The sequence below is a fragment of the Leuresthes tenuis genome, unplaced genomic scaffold (genome assembly GCF_036924035.1).
Source record: "Leuresthes tenuis unplaced genomic scaffold, fLeuTen1.0.hap1 SCAF_14, whole genome shotgun sequence".
Lineage (NCBI taxonomy): Eukaryota > Metazoa > Chordata > Actinopteri > Atheriniformes > Atherinopsidae > Leuresthes > Leuresthes tenuis.
Window position 1 is genome coordinate 3335567 of NW_027325368.1, and position 14689 is coordinate 3350255.

The window sequence follows — 14689 nt, forward strand, 5'->3', positions numbered from 1 at the left end:
TAATTATATTTGGCCCGCGAGGCAATTTCAAATTAATATTAGAGCTGTATTATAGCCAGTATTATACAGCGGCAGCGCCGTAACACCGCATTCACAGCTTATACTACAAATCCCATAATGCTCTGCTGTTTGACCTCACTTCAGCCTCAAACCACAGCTGTCACTGTTACCTACCAAAAATGGCCAAAAGGCAGAAAATAGAACTTTTCTGGACAGGTGGGAGACAGAATATCTATTTATGTAAAAGACAGACCTGTTTGTCTTGTTTGTGGAGCCAACCTGTCAGTAACTAAGGAGTAACTAAGGAGTAACTAAGGACTACAATATTAGACGACACTATATAAGACAAATATAAGGACCTGGACACAGCTCAAAGGAGCCAGAAAGTAAAGGAGATGAAAAGAGGTTTATGTTATTTTATTTTCACATTTATTAGCCTTTGTAAGAAGCTAATTTTGACATTTACCTCAGAAGGCTGCAAACAGAAAGGAGGCATTCAATTTTTATTTAATTTAATATGCCATTGATATGTTTTTATTATTATTAGCAACTCAGTTTTGCACCCCTGGACTTTAAAGTTATATAAGCCTTGCTTCTTCAGTATTCTTATTATTGTTAAATCAAAACTTGTTGGATTCCATATTAAAAGGTTAATTTTGCTTTGTTCAATTTAACATTTTGGCCCACTGTGTTGAAGTCGAAGGTCCACTGATAAGCATCTCTGCAGATTGTCTGTTTTCTGCCACATTTCCAGCCCAGCTCAGCAACCTTTTTCCCTGATAACCTATAACTAGATTTTACTCTTCTTTACTTCTTCACTGGAGACATGTTTGTTGGCAAGTGTTATGTTCACTGATAAGAGGAAGAAAAATCTCAGAGCCACAGTGTGACATTTACTCACCAAAAAATAAATACCATGAAGAAGAAAAGCGCAGTGACTTGAGTTTGAAACTTTCATTGGACATGAGACATGAAACAGCTCTTCTCCTCCTGAGGTCCTCCTTCATGTTGACCTTTTATCTAATTTCTCAGAGGGGCTTTAAGAAATTAATCTGACTCCCATCAGCTCCCTGTGGTGATGATCTGTGTGGAAACCTTTGCTCTGAGGGTTATTCTTGCCACGGTTATTTTCTCTGGGTGGCCTCAAACACGGTCCCAGTAAATGTCACTGTGCTATCTCAGAGAGCCTCTCCGAGATGAGTTCATCTGCAGAAGGTGTGTCATGTGAGGAGCTCCTTCGTGGAATTGGGAAAATGCATGAAGAAGTGAGGAGTTGGTTTCAACTCAGCCTTCATTGATGATAAATCTTACAGGATCCAGTCAGATGAACGAGCTTCACGTGGAGTTTTAAGCGTAGTTTATTCTTACCGGGGGCTCACACCAAAAGCGGCGTGAGCGGCCAGCGTTGTGAGCTTCATGAGCTTCAAGAGTTGAGAAAGGCTCAACTTTATGCAAATGAGCAGTGACGCGACGCGACGACAGCCAATTAGGGCCGATCTGGATTCCGAAGGCGGAAAAAAGGCGGGAAAAAAAGGTGGAAAAAAGTGGAAAACGGCAGAGCGCAAACACAAAGAAACACAAAGAAGGCCCAGAGTACGATCCATGGTGACAGAGGGATCCGATGTATGGATGGGTTATTATATGTATATATGCTAGTTGCTATACATATAAGCCCCGCCCCTTTGGCCGCTTCCGGCGGCAGAAGAAGTACAAGCGGCGGGTTGTGAGCGTCTGTGGTTGCTGTTGGTGTGAGCCCCCGGTTAAGCCTAGTTTATGCTTCTCCGTCATTTCGAGGTCGTCGACCCCTCCGCCGTAGCCTGACGTGCACCTCCAAAAAACTCTCACGACACGTCACGTAGACGCTGTGATTGGTCGCTCAGAACGTAATTTTTCTTCTCTGGTCTTAATGGCTGTTTCTTGCTTTTTCTTCTCTGGTCTTAATGGCTGTTTCTTGCTTTTTCTTCTCTGGTCTTAATGGCTGTTTCTGGCTTTTTCTTCTCTGGTCTTAATGGCTGTTTCTGGCTTTTTCTTCTCTGGTCTTAATGGCTGTTTCTTGCTTTTTCTTCTCTGGTCTTAATGGCTGTTTCTTGCTTTTTCTTCTCTGGTCTTAATGGCTGTTTCTTGCTTTTTCTTCTCTGGTCTTAATGGCTGTTTCTTGCTTTTTCTTCTCTGGTCTTAATGGCTGTTTCTGGCTTTTTCTTCTCTGGTCTTAATGGCTGTTTCTTGCTTTTTCTTCTCTGGTCTTAATGGCTGTTTCTTGCTTTTTCTTCTCTGGTCTTAATGGCTGTTTCTTGCTTTTTCTTCTCTGGTCTTAATGGCTGTTTCTTGCTTTTTCTTCTCTGGTCTTAATGGCTGTTTCTTGCTTTTTCTTCTCTGGTCTTAATGGCTGTTTCTTGCTTTTTCTTCTCTGGTCTTAATGGCTGTTTCTTGCTTTTTCTTCTCTGGTCTTAAAGGCTGTTTCTGGCTTTTTCTTCTCTGGTCTTAAAGGCTGTTTCTTGCTTTTTCTTCTCTGGTCTTAATGGCTGTTTCTTGCTTTTTCTTCTCTGGTCTTAATGGCTGAACACGGCGAAGAAGCTCGTTGACTTTCGAAATGATCTAAAGTGCATTTGTTCATCCGGGTTGTAAATTCACCCGTTGCAATTTAAGCATTTGTTCTTCTTTGTTCTTCAATATTGAAGAGCTCCAGCTGCAAATACAGCTGCTCCACCTCGGTTGCCATCGGTTACTGTTGTTAACTGCGACCAGAAGAAAAAGCAAGGATTCGGCTTTAACCCCTGAAGCCACACAGCCACCCTACCGAATGCTCACTGAAGACGTTATGGAGGAGTATAAACCAGGACTGAGATGTAGGCAAATGGAGAGTGAGACTTTGGAAAATCACTCACTCCGTGTTGTGGTGGACGGTGTCGTAGCGAACAAACAGTGACGTGTAGAAAGCCTCCGTCAGCAGCGAGTAGATGGCGATCATCAGCAGCAGCACGGCCAGCTTCAGCACAGAGTTCAGCCGCAGGAACACGGCACAAGTCACCATGGCCAGGACTCCTGTGAACACAAAATACTGGGAGAGGGACAGAAAGCTTTGGTTAACTTCATCTGGCAATGAGGCGCCTCACAGTGCAATACCACTGATGGGCACTGGGCTGCGTAACATCTGACTCCTACTCAAAAGAGATGATCTTCTCATGGAAACACAAAGCCCATATGATGTTTTTCCCACCAGACATTACAGGAAGACGAGATATATATATATAAGTTTTAATCTAGTCTGATTTCAACCATTTTCAGCTCCATTTTCTTGCTCCATTAATGCCAGAAAGCTGACGGACACACGGTGAAAATTAGGTTTCAAACCTTCAATCAACAGCCTGCAAACCAATGAGCTGCACTTGCTGCTTATTTACAGCCTGTTTCTGTTTGGGTTATCGGACTGTTGCCTGGATACATGAAACTCTGCAAGATATCGAGACTTTTCTTTCCAAAAAGTAACATCCTACCCCCCCAAATGCAACTCATGCACATCTTAGTCGTTGCCCACATCTTTGAAACTCAGCGGTTTGTGACACCATCTTTCTGCCATTAATTTGCTGTCTGAGCCCACATGACATCAGAATGTAATCATCTGCTCCTCCAGCCACATTATCACAAACTCAACAGTCATTAACTGACTGACGTTTATGTTTGAAGATGCTGAAGTTCCCCCTTTATAAAATATTAAATCCAATATCTGACAGCCCGCTGTATCAAAGCATTCTTTTCTGGTTCTGCTGCAGCTAAAAAGACGAAAAACTCTTCTGAATGTAGCTAAAAAAAGGAGCTTATTTGCACACAAAAGCCTCTCAAACCCTCGGGAGGAAATAAGTTTGTGATGAATACACGCAACAATACATGACTCAACCAAAGCTCGGAGCTCTAAAAATGTGGCTCCCTTATTGACTCCATCAATCAGCTGCATATTGTGTGAGCAAAATAACAGAATGGATATTTTCTGCGTGGCGCCCAGGCGGCTCCATCAGTCGCCGTTGTCCGAGGCGAGACCTCCCTCTGGGCGCCAGCAGCTGTCGAGGATGTTTAATTCATCATTTTGCCGCTGTCACAGGAGTGAAAAAACACAACAGATGGAGCTGACTGTGGAATTCAGACACCTCATTTTGTCGGTACCTCTGGGTAGAAGCAGATGTCTGGGATGGAGGCCGACTCGTTGTACGTCTGGTTCCTGAAGGTGTTGGACTTATCGAAGTCGCACCACAGCTGCGGGAGACCAACAAGGAGTTGATTATTGTTGTCGTGCAGAATTATGTTCATGTTTCTGTATTTATCAGACGATTTTATCCAAAGCGACTTACAAATGAAGATATAACAGCTATAAAAAGCTAACAATAAGCTACATAGAAGGAACCCAGGAGTCCGACTCCTTAGTTACTGACACTTGGCTCCACAAACAAGACAAACAGGTTTGTCTTTTACATAAACAGATATTCTGTCTCCCACCTGTCCAGAAAAGTTCTATTTTCTGCTTTTCTTTTGGCCATTTTTTGGTAGGTAACAGTGACAGCTGTGGTTTGAGGCTGAAGTGAGGTCAAAACAACAGCAGAGCATCATGGGATTTGTAGTATAAGCGGTGAATGCGGTGTTACGGCGCTGCCGCCGTATAATACTGGCGGGCCAGCTCTAATATTAATTTGAAATTGCCTCGCGGGCCAAATATAATTACAGAGTTTGACACCTATGTGCCTTTCTGTTGGATTTGGACAAATGCATCTGTAGCATTTAATCCTGTTTTGGACAGAAAGTGGAGGCTGATGCAGTTTTGAAGAAAAATTAAAGTTTTTTTTACAGTTGAATGTTCCATTAACCCTAAAATACAGAAATCAATTCATATCGATTAATTAAAGTCGTTACAAAGAAAATTAGAGCTGTCAATAGGAGTTAAATACTGATTATCAGTTAGTGGCAACTTTGTAATAGACTCCATCACCATTTTATACCTTTTCCTGTTATTGTTTAACTGCTTAATGAACTAATGTTACACTAACATCGGTAGGAAATTAAGATAAAGACGAGTCATTAATTGCAATTAATTTTCATTAATCTCCTCCAGCTTCATTGGTTAACGTGCAGATAAGTGAGCTACATCTGCATCATGGTGTCTAAAGTTTAAAAACCACCAAAATGGTGGTGGAGCAATAAAACTCAAGACGTTCATAGAGGGAAACGGGGTCGACATCCAGTGTGGGGCCGTCATTGATGCTGTCTTGACGTTTATTTACTGTAGTTATGTATTTATTTGCTTGTTTGTTGGTTTACTGATTCATTCATGTTTCTGTTTCTGTATTTATCAGACGCTTTTATCCAAAGTGACTTACAAATGAAGATATAACAGCTTTATAAAAAGCTAACAATAAGCTACATAGAAGGAACCCAGGAGTCCGACTCTGTCAGAGGGGACAGAGTAGAGATAGGGTGCAGGCATAGAAGGAAGAGCAGAAAGATAAAGGGCAGAGATAGAGGGGGGAGGGAAGTACAAGGTAAGTGCTGGGATAGGAGATGCTCTCTGAAGAGCTGGGTTTTCAGGAGCTTCTTGAAGATAGACAGGGACGCCCCTGTTCTGGTAGCGCTCGGTAGGTCATTCCACCATCGTGGGACGACACATGAACAGAGTTTGGATTGTCTTAGGCGTGGTGTAGGAGCTGCTAGACGACAATCCTGGGACCAACGGAGGGACCCAGTTGGGACAGAAGCCTTTGCAAGAGCATTCAAGTAGATGGGAGCCGTTCCATTAAGCTCTTTGTAGCTAACATCAGGGACTTGAACCTGATGCTAAGGGCAGCCAGAGGAGCTCAATGAACAGAGGGGTGACGTGTGTTCATATAACATGAATTACTGTTCATGAGAGTATTTATGGGACAGTTAAATATGAGCGTGCTGCTTGGGATGAGAGAGCAGATACAGGATCGTCGTTGTTTCTTGTCCAACACAAAACATTCCCTGACTTATATAAAGCAGTGAGTCGTCCCTAAATGATCACTGTCTCCTGTAACTTAGCTGATCTGAGCCTCTTTATGCTAACTTAGCAACAGAAAAAGCTTCCCTTTTGTATTCTTGCCTTCAGCCAGAAATAGTAACTTTCTCAACAAAACGACGTCATAACAGTGATTCTTTTACAGGGTATTGGAAAGTGATCAGAGGGGTGACGTGTTCTTTTAGGCCGATCGAAGACCAGACGCACCGCCGCGTTCTGGATCATCTGCAATTAAACTTTTCAACAGGAATTTTCATCCAACCTCAATTTGATCAATCAAGATGTTTGTGTCGGATATTTGCAGCTTTGATTTTTAGGTAAACGTGTCAAGATTCAGCTTTCTGCATGACAGACGCACATTTCTGCCCCAGTGAAACCATATGAATTCAATATTTTGGTGCAGGAGAGCAACAGCCACTCAATACCAACTCCTTTCACAAAATCATTCATCATAGTGTAAAAATACACTAAAGTGTCTCCACGTGGATTTAATTAGGCAAATAGGTAAGATCTGCAGTGATTAATCAATGCTTTCAGCAGCTTCTCACTCCCTAAACGGCCAAGTTTGAAGTCATGAGCTGTGGTCGTGGAAAAAATGTTCCTCTTTTTAGTCAAGGTCAGCTTATTGGTCTGCATTAAGAAAACAAAACAGCTAATAAGACTGCTTAAACTCCTGGAATTGTGTTAAGAAATGTCCAAATTATCATTAAAACCTTGCAGGATAGAGGTGAACCATGAGGACTCTGAGGAGAAAATGTGGTCAGAAGAGCATCTTGAATGTTTTAAATCTAAGAAAACAATGGTGGAAGGAGGAAATTAAGAACATTTCCACACACTCTATGCAAGAAGAAGTCAAGAATTTGGGACTAAACAGCTGTGTAGCTTTAAGAAAAAACAAATTCAGTGAGGTGAACTGAAAAAATGGGACTTTGGAGCAATGGAAGAAGGTCGTGGGGCGTGATGCGGCCACATTTACTCCAGAGGGATGAGAGCAGTGCATGATGTGCTGCTCCCATCATGCTTTGCGTCAAACCTGCGAAGGCAGCGCTTTGATCTGTGGTTACTTCAGTTGGTCAGATCTACGTTTAGCAGCATCATGCACGTGTAAACATGGGGTCACCTGACTTCCTGTATGCACCGAATGAGCAGAGTCAACAGATGTTCTTCCTCTTTCCTCCACAAACATGTTCTAAGATAACAAAGTGTCACAGTTTATGTTTTAATAGTCTGGTTTTCAGGTTATGTTCTGGTCATGTTGTTCCTCTGCCACCTAGTTTCACCTGCTTCATGGTTCACAGCTGCACCGCATTCACTTATCACTCCCTCCACAGTATTTAGTCTCCTGGTTTCCTTTCACCCATTGCAGAATCCTCACCAACCCTTCGTGCCACAGCCATTGAGAGTTAAGCCTGGTTTCCTGCCTCAAAGCCATAGTCTTATCACAGTTAATCATAGCCTTGTTTTGTTTTTCATAGTCTTGGTTTTTGTTCAACGTTTAAGTATCTTTGAATCCGGCTTTCTGTTCTTGCCTTTTGCTCTCTGTTTTGTTTGGAATAAACCTTTTTGTGAACTTAAAGAACTGCATCTGGGTCCACCGTTCGTGACACAAAGTTAGGATCCATTGGGCTCAGAGTGGGAATGAAGGGTTCAGGGAGAAATCATTTTAACCCATGGACACAGAGTCCAGAATCTTTGGGATGTGCCGGAGAAGCGTTACGCTGTGGATCGACTCTACCCACCATCAGCAGAAGAAAAATCAATGCAACTCTGGGCGGGATTTAGTCTTGAGACTTTGCAGAAGCTTAGCGAATGATGTGGCTGTAATCGCAGCTAAATATATTATTCAGTTAAGTATTATTCAGTTAAATTTAATTAATTTGCAATGTTTTCATGCAAAAAATACATCAAAAACAGCTTTATCTGTATTTGGAACCAGCTGGGAACCTTTGTGATCCATTTTTACAAATTCAGGGCATTTATAAAGCAAAATGAGTTGGTATGCAAGAATCTTGGATCAAAGTGATCCGGTCCCAGCTGAGTCTGGATCCGCTGCTGTGACTCAGATGCTTTGGTTTGCTACAGATCAGGCTTGTTCCAGTCAGAAACTTTGTAGAGTTAGAGTTTTATTGCTCCTGCTCACACATCAATCTGACAATATGCTTCATTTCGATCATGAGGAGCCAATAAAAAGGCTTTAAAAAGGCTGTTAAGAAGACATTTGGACAACTACAATCTTACAGTTCACAAAGATTAATCTAATCTGGAAAAGACTGTTTTCCAGTAGCTACCTACTACTGAAGCTCATATCAGTCATAACAAAGTCATTGATCCTGTATTATTGATGATAAATGGGGAGCAAAGAATGAACTCACGATGTTGATCATGGCTGCCAGGAAGTTGATGAGGATTGAGACGAAGATGATGACGTTTCGCGCTGCGTAGGTTTCGTTGATCCAGCAGCAGGCTTTTCTCAGGACCAGAGGCAGACACTTGTAGTCTTCTGCTGTCGTAACTAGGACCAGGCAGGAATGGAGGATGATGAGGACTGAGAACTGGATCACCATGGTTACCATTCTACAAAAACACAAGAATATAAATATGCAGTTAGAACAAAGGACTGAATCCCCCCCCCCCCCCCCCCTCCCCCAACAGCTGCTCAACAATTACGCATCATCAGGAAGTGTGAGCACCTCTATAAAAGCAGAAGTTTTGTCAGCATTGGTGGGAGGGAGCAGTTCCTTACCACTGCTCATGCCAGATACTGTTTAGGGTTAGGTTTGCTCTCCGGTAAAGTCAACAACCTCACCAGAAAGTATAAGAGAATACCACAATCTACTGTCTTTGGTAATTCAACGTATGCTGCCGTGTAATATGTTTCTATGCTGTTCCTGGTAATAAATTCCCCATTAGAGACTTTCAATGGGAGGTGTTTCCTCCACAACACATTCAGGTGTGTGTTAACACGATGCCAAGGAGGAAAGACATCAGCAATGATCTTAGAGAAGCAACTGTTGCTGCCCATCAATCTGGGAAGGGTTATAAGGCCATTTCCAAACTATCTGGAGTCCATCATTCTACAGAGAGAAAGATTATTCACAAGTGGAAAACATTCAGGACAGCTGTCAATCTTCCCAGGAGTGGACGTCCCAGCAAGTTCACCCCAAGGTGAAGAAGCCCAGAGCTACATCTCAGACTCTACAGGCCTCAGTTAGCATGCTAAAGGTTAAAGGTCACCCCAAGGTGAAGAAGCCCAGAGCTACATCTCAGACTCTACAGGCCTCAGTTAGCATGTTAAAGGTTAAAGGTCACCCCAAGGTGAAAAAGCCCAGAGCTACATCTCAGACTCTGCAGGCCTCAGTTAGCATGTTAAAGGTTAAAGGTCACCCCAAGGTGAAAAAGCCCAGAGCTACATCTCAGACTCTACAGGCCTCAGTTAGCATGTTAAAGGTTAAAGGTCATGACAGCACAATTAGAAAAAGACTGAACAAGGATGGCTTGTTTGGAAGGGCTGCAGGAGAAAGCCTCTTCTCTCTAAAAAGAACATGGCAGCACAGCTTAGGTTTGCAAAGCTGCATCTGAACAAAGCTCAAGACTTCTGGAACAATGTCCTTTGGACAGACCAGAGCAAAGTGGAGATGTTTGGTCCTAATGCACAGCAGCACGTTTGGAGGAAACCAAACACAGCATATCAGCACAAACACCTCATACCAGCTGTCAAGCACGGTGGTGGAGGGCTGATGATCTGGGCTGGTTCTGCAGCCACAGGACCTGGGCACCTTGCAGTCATTGAGTCCACCATGAACTCCTCTGGATACCAAAGTATTCTAGAGTCAAATGTGAGGCCGTCTGTCTGAAAAGGCCCTGGTTTAACATCGATCATACAAGAGGACAATGATCCCAAACACATAAGCGGCTGAAAAAGAAAGGAATCAAGGTGCAATGTTGCGTGTAAAACACCTAAACCTGCAAGTTGAATGCATAGTTATTGTCTCCTTTCTCTTACCTGGCAGAGGGAAGCAGGCTTTGGATGGTTGTGATGAAGACGAGCACAATGAAGGCGCAAACCAGGTTGGACTTGAAAACCTCATCCCTCATCTGCGAGTACTGCACAATGAAAGAAGAAGAAGACAAAGAAAAGAAAAACGGGGGACAGGAGGTGAGGGGAAGATGGAGAAACAAGTTTTCAGACGAACAAAAAAGACTGAACGAATCAAAATGCACCAAACAAACAGATGCACTGCCACAGATGCAGCATGCAACGGTTCAACCACAAGCGTTAGAGAGAGACAGGAGCTGGTGGGTTAGCTGTGGGGTCCTGGGAAAGGTGCGAAGCTGACAAGCACAGTGTTAGCTGTGAGCTTTTAGCTATTAGCTTAAACACAAACGGAGAACGCTGCATCAGAATAAGCTGTGAGGCGAGACGTAAAAAGCTTTCTCAAATCTGAATTGGATTTGGATTTGATGCTAACAACTACTCCATAATAGAAAATAAAAAAAGGGCTAAAAAAGACATCATTGGTACATACATACACATGATAATGTCTGTTTTCAGGTCCAGTTTTAAATTATGATACTTCCGAAGACTTTTCTTCTATTTTGTTTAGATAAATGTAGCAACTCTCGAGTTAAAGTATTTGAAATGTTAACATTTGAGAAGCAATGTTTTGCAGCTTCTCTTAATGTTTTACCTAAATGTTAATTTCGTGAACATTATCTTCAATGCTAGTGCTTTCTGTTTAGTTTTTAATTATATTACTTAACTGTGTGACTTTATTTGCGTGAGACCAAGTTAATCAATCAACACGTGCAAATAAGCTAAGGCTAGATTCAATTTCAAGATGTTCCAAAAATTGGTCAAGATTTCAACAAATGAATATTTAAACATTTGCTTTTATTACAGGCATTAGTTGTGAAGATTGATAGGTATGTTTTTATGGATTTAACTAAAATATAGAGGCAGTTTGTCCATTTTTGAATGTACCAAGCTAGCTGATGCCCCCAACTCCCTGCATTTGAGCTAAGCTATGCTAATTACCTCCAGCTGTAGGTCTATACTATATCTTTTCTTACCAACATAACAAGCATATAAGGCATAGTAAATTCAACTAAAATATTACTTGACCATTTTCCTCCTGCAAGAAAAACTTTTACATAACTGAACCAAGCTATTTATTGTTGGCGAGAAGTGTTTATTAGCATATTAGCATCTGGGCGTTAGCATTTTCAGAGGAAAATGGTGCACTGAAAATGATTCTCTCGTCTGGACCTAACTCCCAGACTTATGTCAATCTTAAAAAATTTCATCCAAGTGACCCCTGCTCTCCCAACCTCGCTGTCTCTTTCTCAAAGGGTGCTGGGAAATTAGCAAGAGAGGATGCTTCACGTTTTGTCACAACTTTTTAAAAAAAAAAAAGAAAAAAGATGAGGGAGGCTGACAGCAAATCACCGCACAGTTACTGAAAAAGGTTTAAAGAGAAAATAAATCAATGTAAAAATAAGGATCTTAAATTTCAGATGGCAGTGGGATCTAAGGGGAAACACAAACGTGGGTAGAGGAGAGCCAATATGTAGATAAACTGAAAGGGTGGGGGAAAAAATGGGGAGAAAAGGGACTAAAAGCTACGAAAGTGCACTGCATTCAGCAAAGAAAAAGAATATTTAGGCACACCTTCTAACTATGACTTCAGTACCTTAAAAGTATCACTTGACTCTTCATAATAACGATAAAATTACCTGTGGGCTTACCGACATTAAGTTATAAATGAAAATTATGCTGTAAGCTAATGTGCAGGAGAGTGTTGCTATGGAAACAGCTTGTTTCCCACATGCCTTTGGCAGTTGTAAATAAACCCACTTATATTGTTTTCATATAGACTAGCTCCTGGCCCAAAAAGCCTAAAAGACAGCTAATTAACCCCTTAAATCTCTGCTTATTTCCCCCTAAATATCTTTAAGATTGAGCCAAATGCTAATTGTTTAGGGATTTTTTTTTTTAAATTAAAAATGTGCTCCAGGTTTTAATGTTTTGCACTTTAATAATACACGTTAAACCTAAAGTTTCAAGGTAGGACATGAAGTCGTTTTGGGATATGGAAGCCATAAGTTTGAAAAAACAGCTCAGATTTGTTTTTTTCTTTAGTGAAAGCAGTGTACGATGATAAAAAAGAACAAGAAGAAGAAAAAAAAAAGTTGAACATGTCAACTTTTTCCACAGTTCTGCAAAACTCTAACGGGTCCATGGCATGGACCTTTGGTCATGAGTAAACTGAAGGGGTCAACAAGTCAGCATTGCCAAACATCTGACTCGTCTATGCTCAACAGAGCTAACATGAGTCATGATTAAAGTCAGTTTAATATCAGAGAATAATAGCTGCAGCTATACAGAAAGTTTAAATGGCATCTAGAAAAATGGTGTTTTTATTTGTCAGTCGGATTTTTTATTAACATAAATAAGTAAGGAGTCCAAAGTGTCCCACTGTGTCCTTCTGAAGTTTCACAACATTTTATATAACTATCTTAAAACTTTAAATCTGAAACCGGAGAGAAGCTGCTTGACTTAACCCATTAAAGTAAAACAACTTTTAAACACAATTAGTTTTTAAACCAGCTGAAACTGGTTATTCTCTGACAGTTAACGCCAAAAAAAAAAAAAGCAAGCTCCTCTGGCTCCAACTGGGGTGTCAACGAGAGCCGGGATGAGGGTGAAACTGGTGTCAATTACCGTCACTTATACGGTTGCTATGGTTAATTACCGTCACTTATACGGTTGCTATGGTTACACCACAGCCTCTCCTACTGAGAGGGGCTTTTGAGGCAGAGCTGAAGCACAGCAGAGAGGAACAGGAAGGACCCTCTTCTTGCATTTTTCAAAATAAGATCCACGTTCTTCTCCGTCTGGACATTTTCATGCAGTAAGCAGCGTTAGGCCCCATAAAAGCCCCAGTTTTTTAGTGATTTCCACCGAATCTAATAGTCTTTATTTCAATGTAACACAATATAAAGCTTATAAATGACTGTACGAGTCCAACATTTAGGATTACTGTCGTGGCACACTTGAGACTCCGTACTCTAGGAGACTGAACAGAGATAATTAGCATGTTTTTATCTCATTATTGACCCCAAAAATTTCACAAACTTCCTCAAGTTTGTCTCATATCACAGTAACTCATAAATAAATTTTAAAAAAGGCACTTTTCGTAATACACAAGTGCCTTTAGCTTACTCATGATGTGACACAAAAAAATAGCTGGTTGTTGTTTTGCTTCTGGAAATTTTCCTCTAAAAGTAGATATGATGAAGGAGAGAGAAAGGGGAAAAAAAAAAACAATTAACTGTCTAAAACCCCAGCTACCTTCTCTTCCAGGCTGGAGTCTTTAAACATCAGTGAGAAAGGCTTGATATGCTCTCTTCTCAACTTATCGCCACTCCGTAAGTCGATGGCGCTCTCTATTCGCTTGTTAATTTCCTCAGGACCAGAGTGGACATGCAAAGCTTGTGCGAGATGGTTTGGAAGCAGATTTATCGAATTTCTCGTTAGGGCAGCCAGAGTCTAGAGGGAAAGCACATGCACATAGAATGAACCTGCTTGTCCCCCTTTTTGTTTCATTCAAGTTCCAAATGAAAAAGAACAGACACAGTTACATTCATTACATACACAAAAGAAAATTAAGGGAGAGGAAGTAAAGGGGAAGACCAAAATGCAACATTTGCCATCAGACAGACAGCTCAGAGCAAGTCATGCATATCCCATTCACTCTCGCACTGTGCACTGATGTTAGTGGTGACAAAGCTTGTAATTATGCACAGAGTATAAGCAGAAACTGATGTGCACGGTTGTGATTGGAGAAAGGAAAGTAAATTAAAACACATTAAATGAATGAAGACTGAACTCATGAGCGTTAAAGCGAAGACAAAAAACTGCAAAATGTCCGAAACATGCAAAAATTAAATCAATCTTTTATTTCCAACCATAAATGTCCGTGAATTAAGTTTATTATGCATTATACCCTCCACCAAGAAAACCCTTTAAGACATTAATAAGCACTATTGGAAAATGACAAAAGGTTCTCTCTTCACAAGGGTCTCCTCAGACTTTAATTTGCCACTTCATCACTTCCCGACACGCTCGGCTTCCTTAAGCAGAAATGAATTGAAGGTCACAAGCTGCCATAACTTTGTTTTCAGAATCTCATCCACTGCATTTGCTAATGCCCACTTCTCAGTCAACTGCTTAATTACATATTCTTGGCTTTTACGCTGATGCTTGAAAGTTTGCAAGAGCCCTTTAAAACTCTCTGTAATTTTTCAATAAAAGAGCAAAAACTTTGTCAGCTTTTCAGACCGGAATAAGAGAAAGAAAATGAATAAACGACCTTCATCGTCAGGGTTTGTGAGAGTGAGATCATCACACTGAAGTGCTTTGAATGTCCTTTCACCAAAGGCACCAGATTCATTTCAGAGATATTAAGTATGACAAGAAAAACTGTTATCTCGGGAGGATGGGACCAGGAAGTGAAAGGCTCCACCGCCTGAGCTAAAGGCAACATCGATGTTATTTATTGCAATGGAACAGGCATCAAACACACTGACTGCGTCCGAAACCACTCCCTAACCACGATATAGTGACACGCCATTTTGTAGTGGCCTCCTAATGTATTAATGTTCATTATA

General features: G+C 41.3%; 1 protein-coding gene across 1 annotated transcript in view; it reads right to left on the reverse strand.

The window, feature by feature from the left end:
* adcy8 (adenylate cyclase 8 (brain)) overlaps positions 1 to 14689 on the reverse strand; it is a 123658-nt gene that overhangs the window by 24004 nt on the left and 84965 nt on the right. Inside the window, 4 exon segments of the mRNA XM_072363297.1 lie at positions 2886 to 3058; positions 4159 to 4248; positions 8392 to 8593; positions 10023 to 10123. Coding sequence (XP_072219398.1) covers positions 2886 to 3058; positions 4159 to 4248; positions 8392 to 8593; positions 10023 to 10123 — 566 coding nt within the window.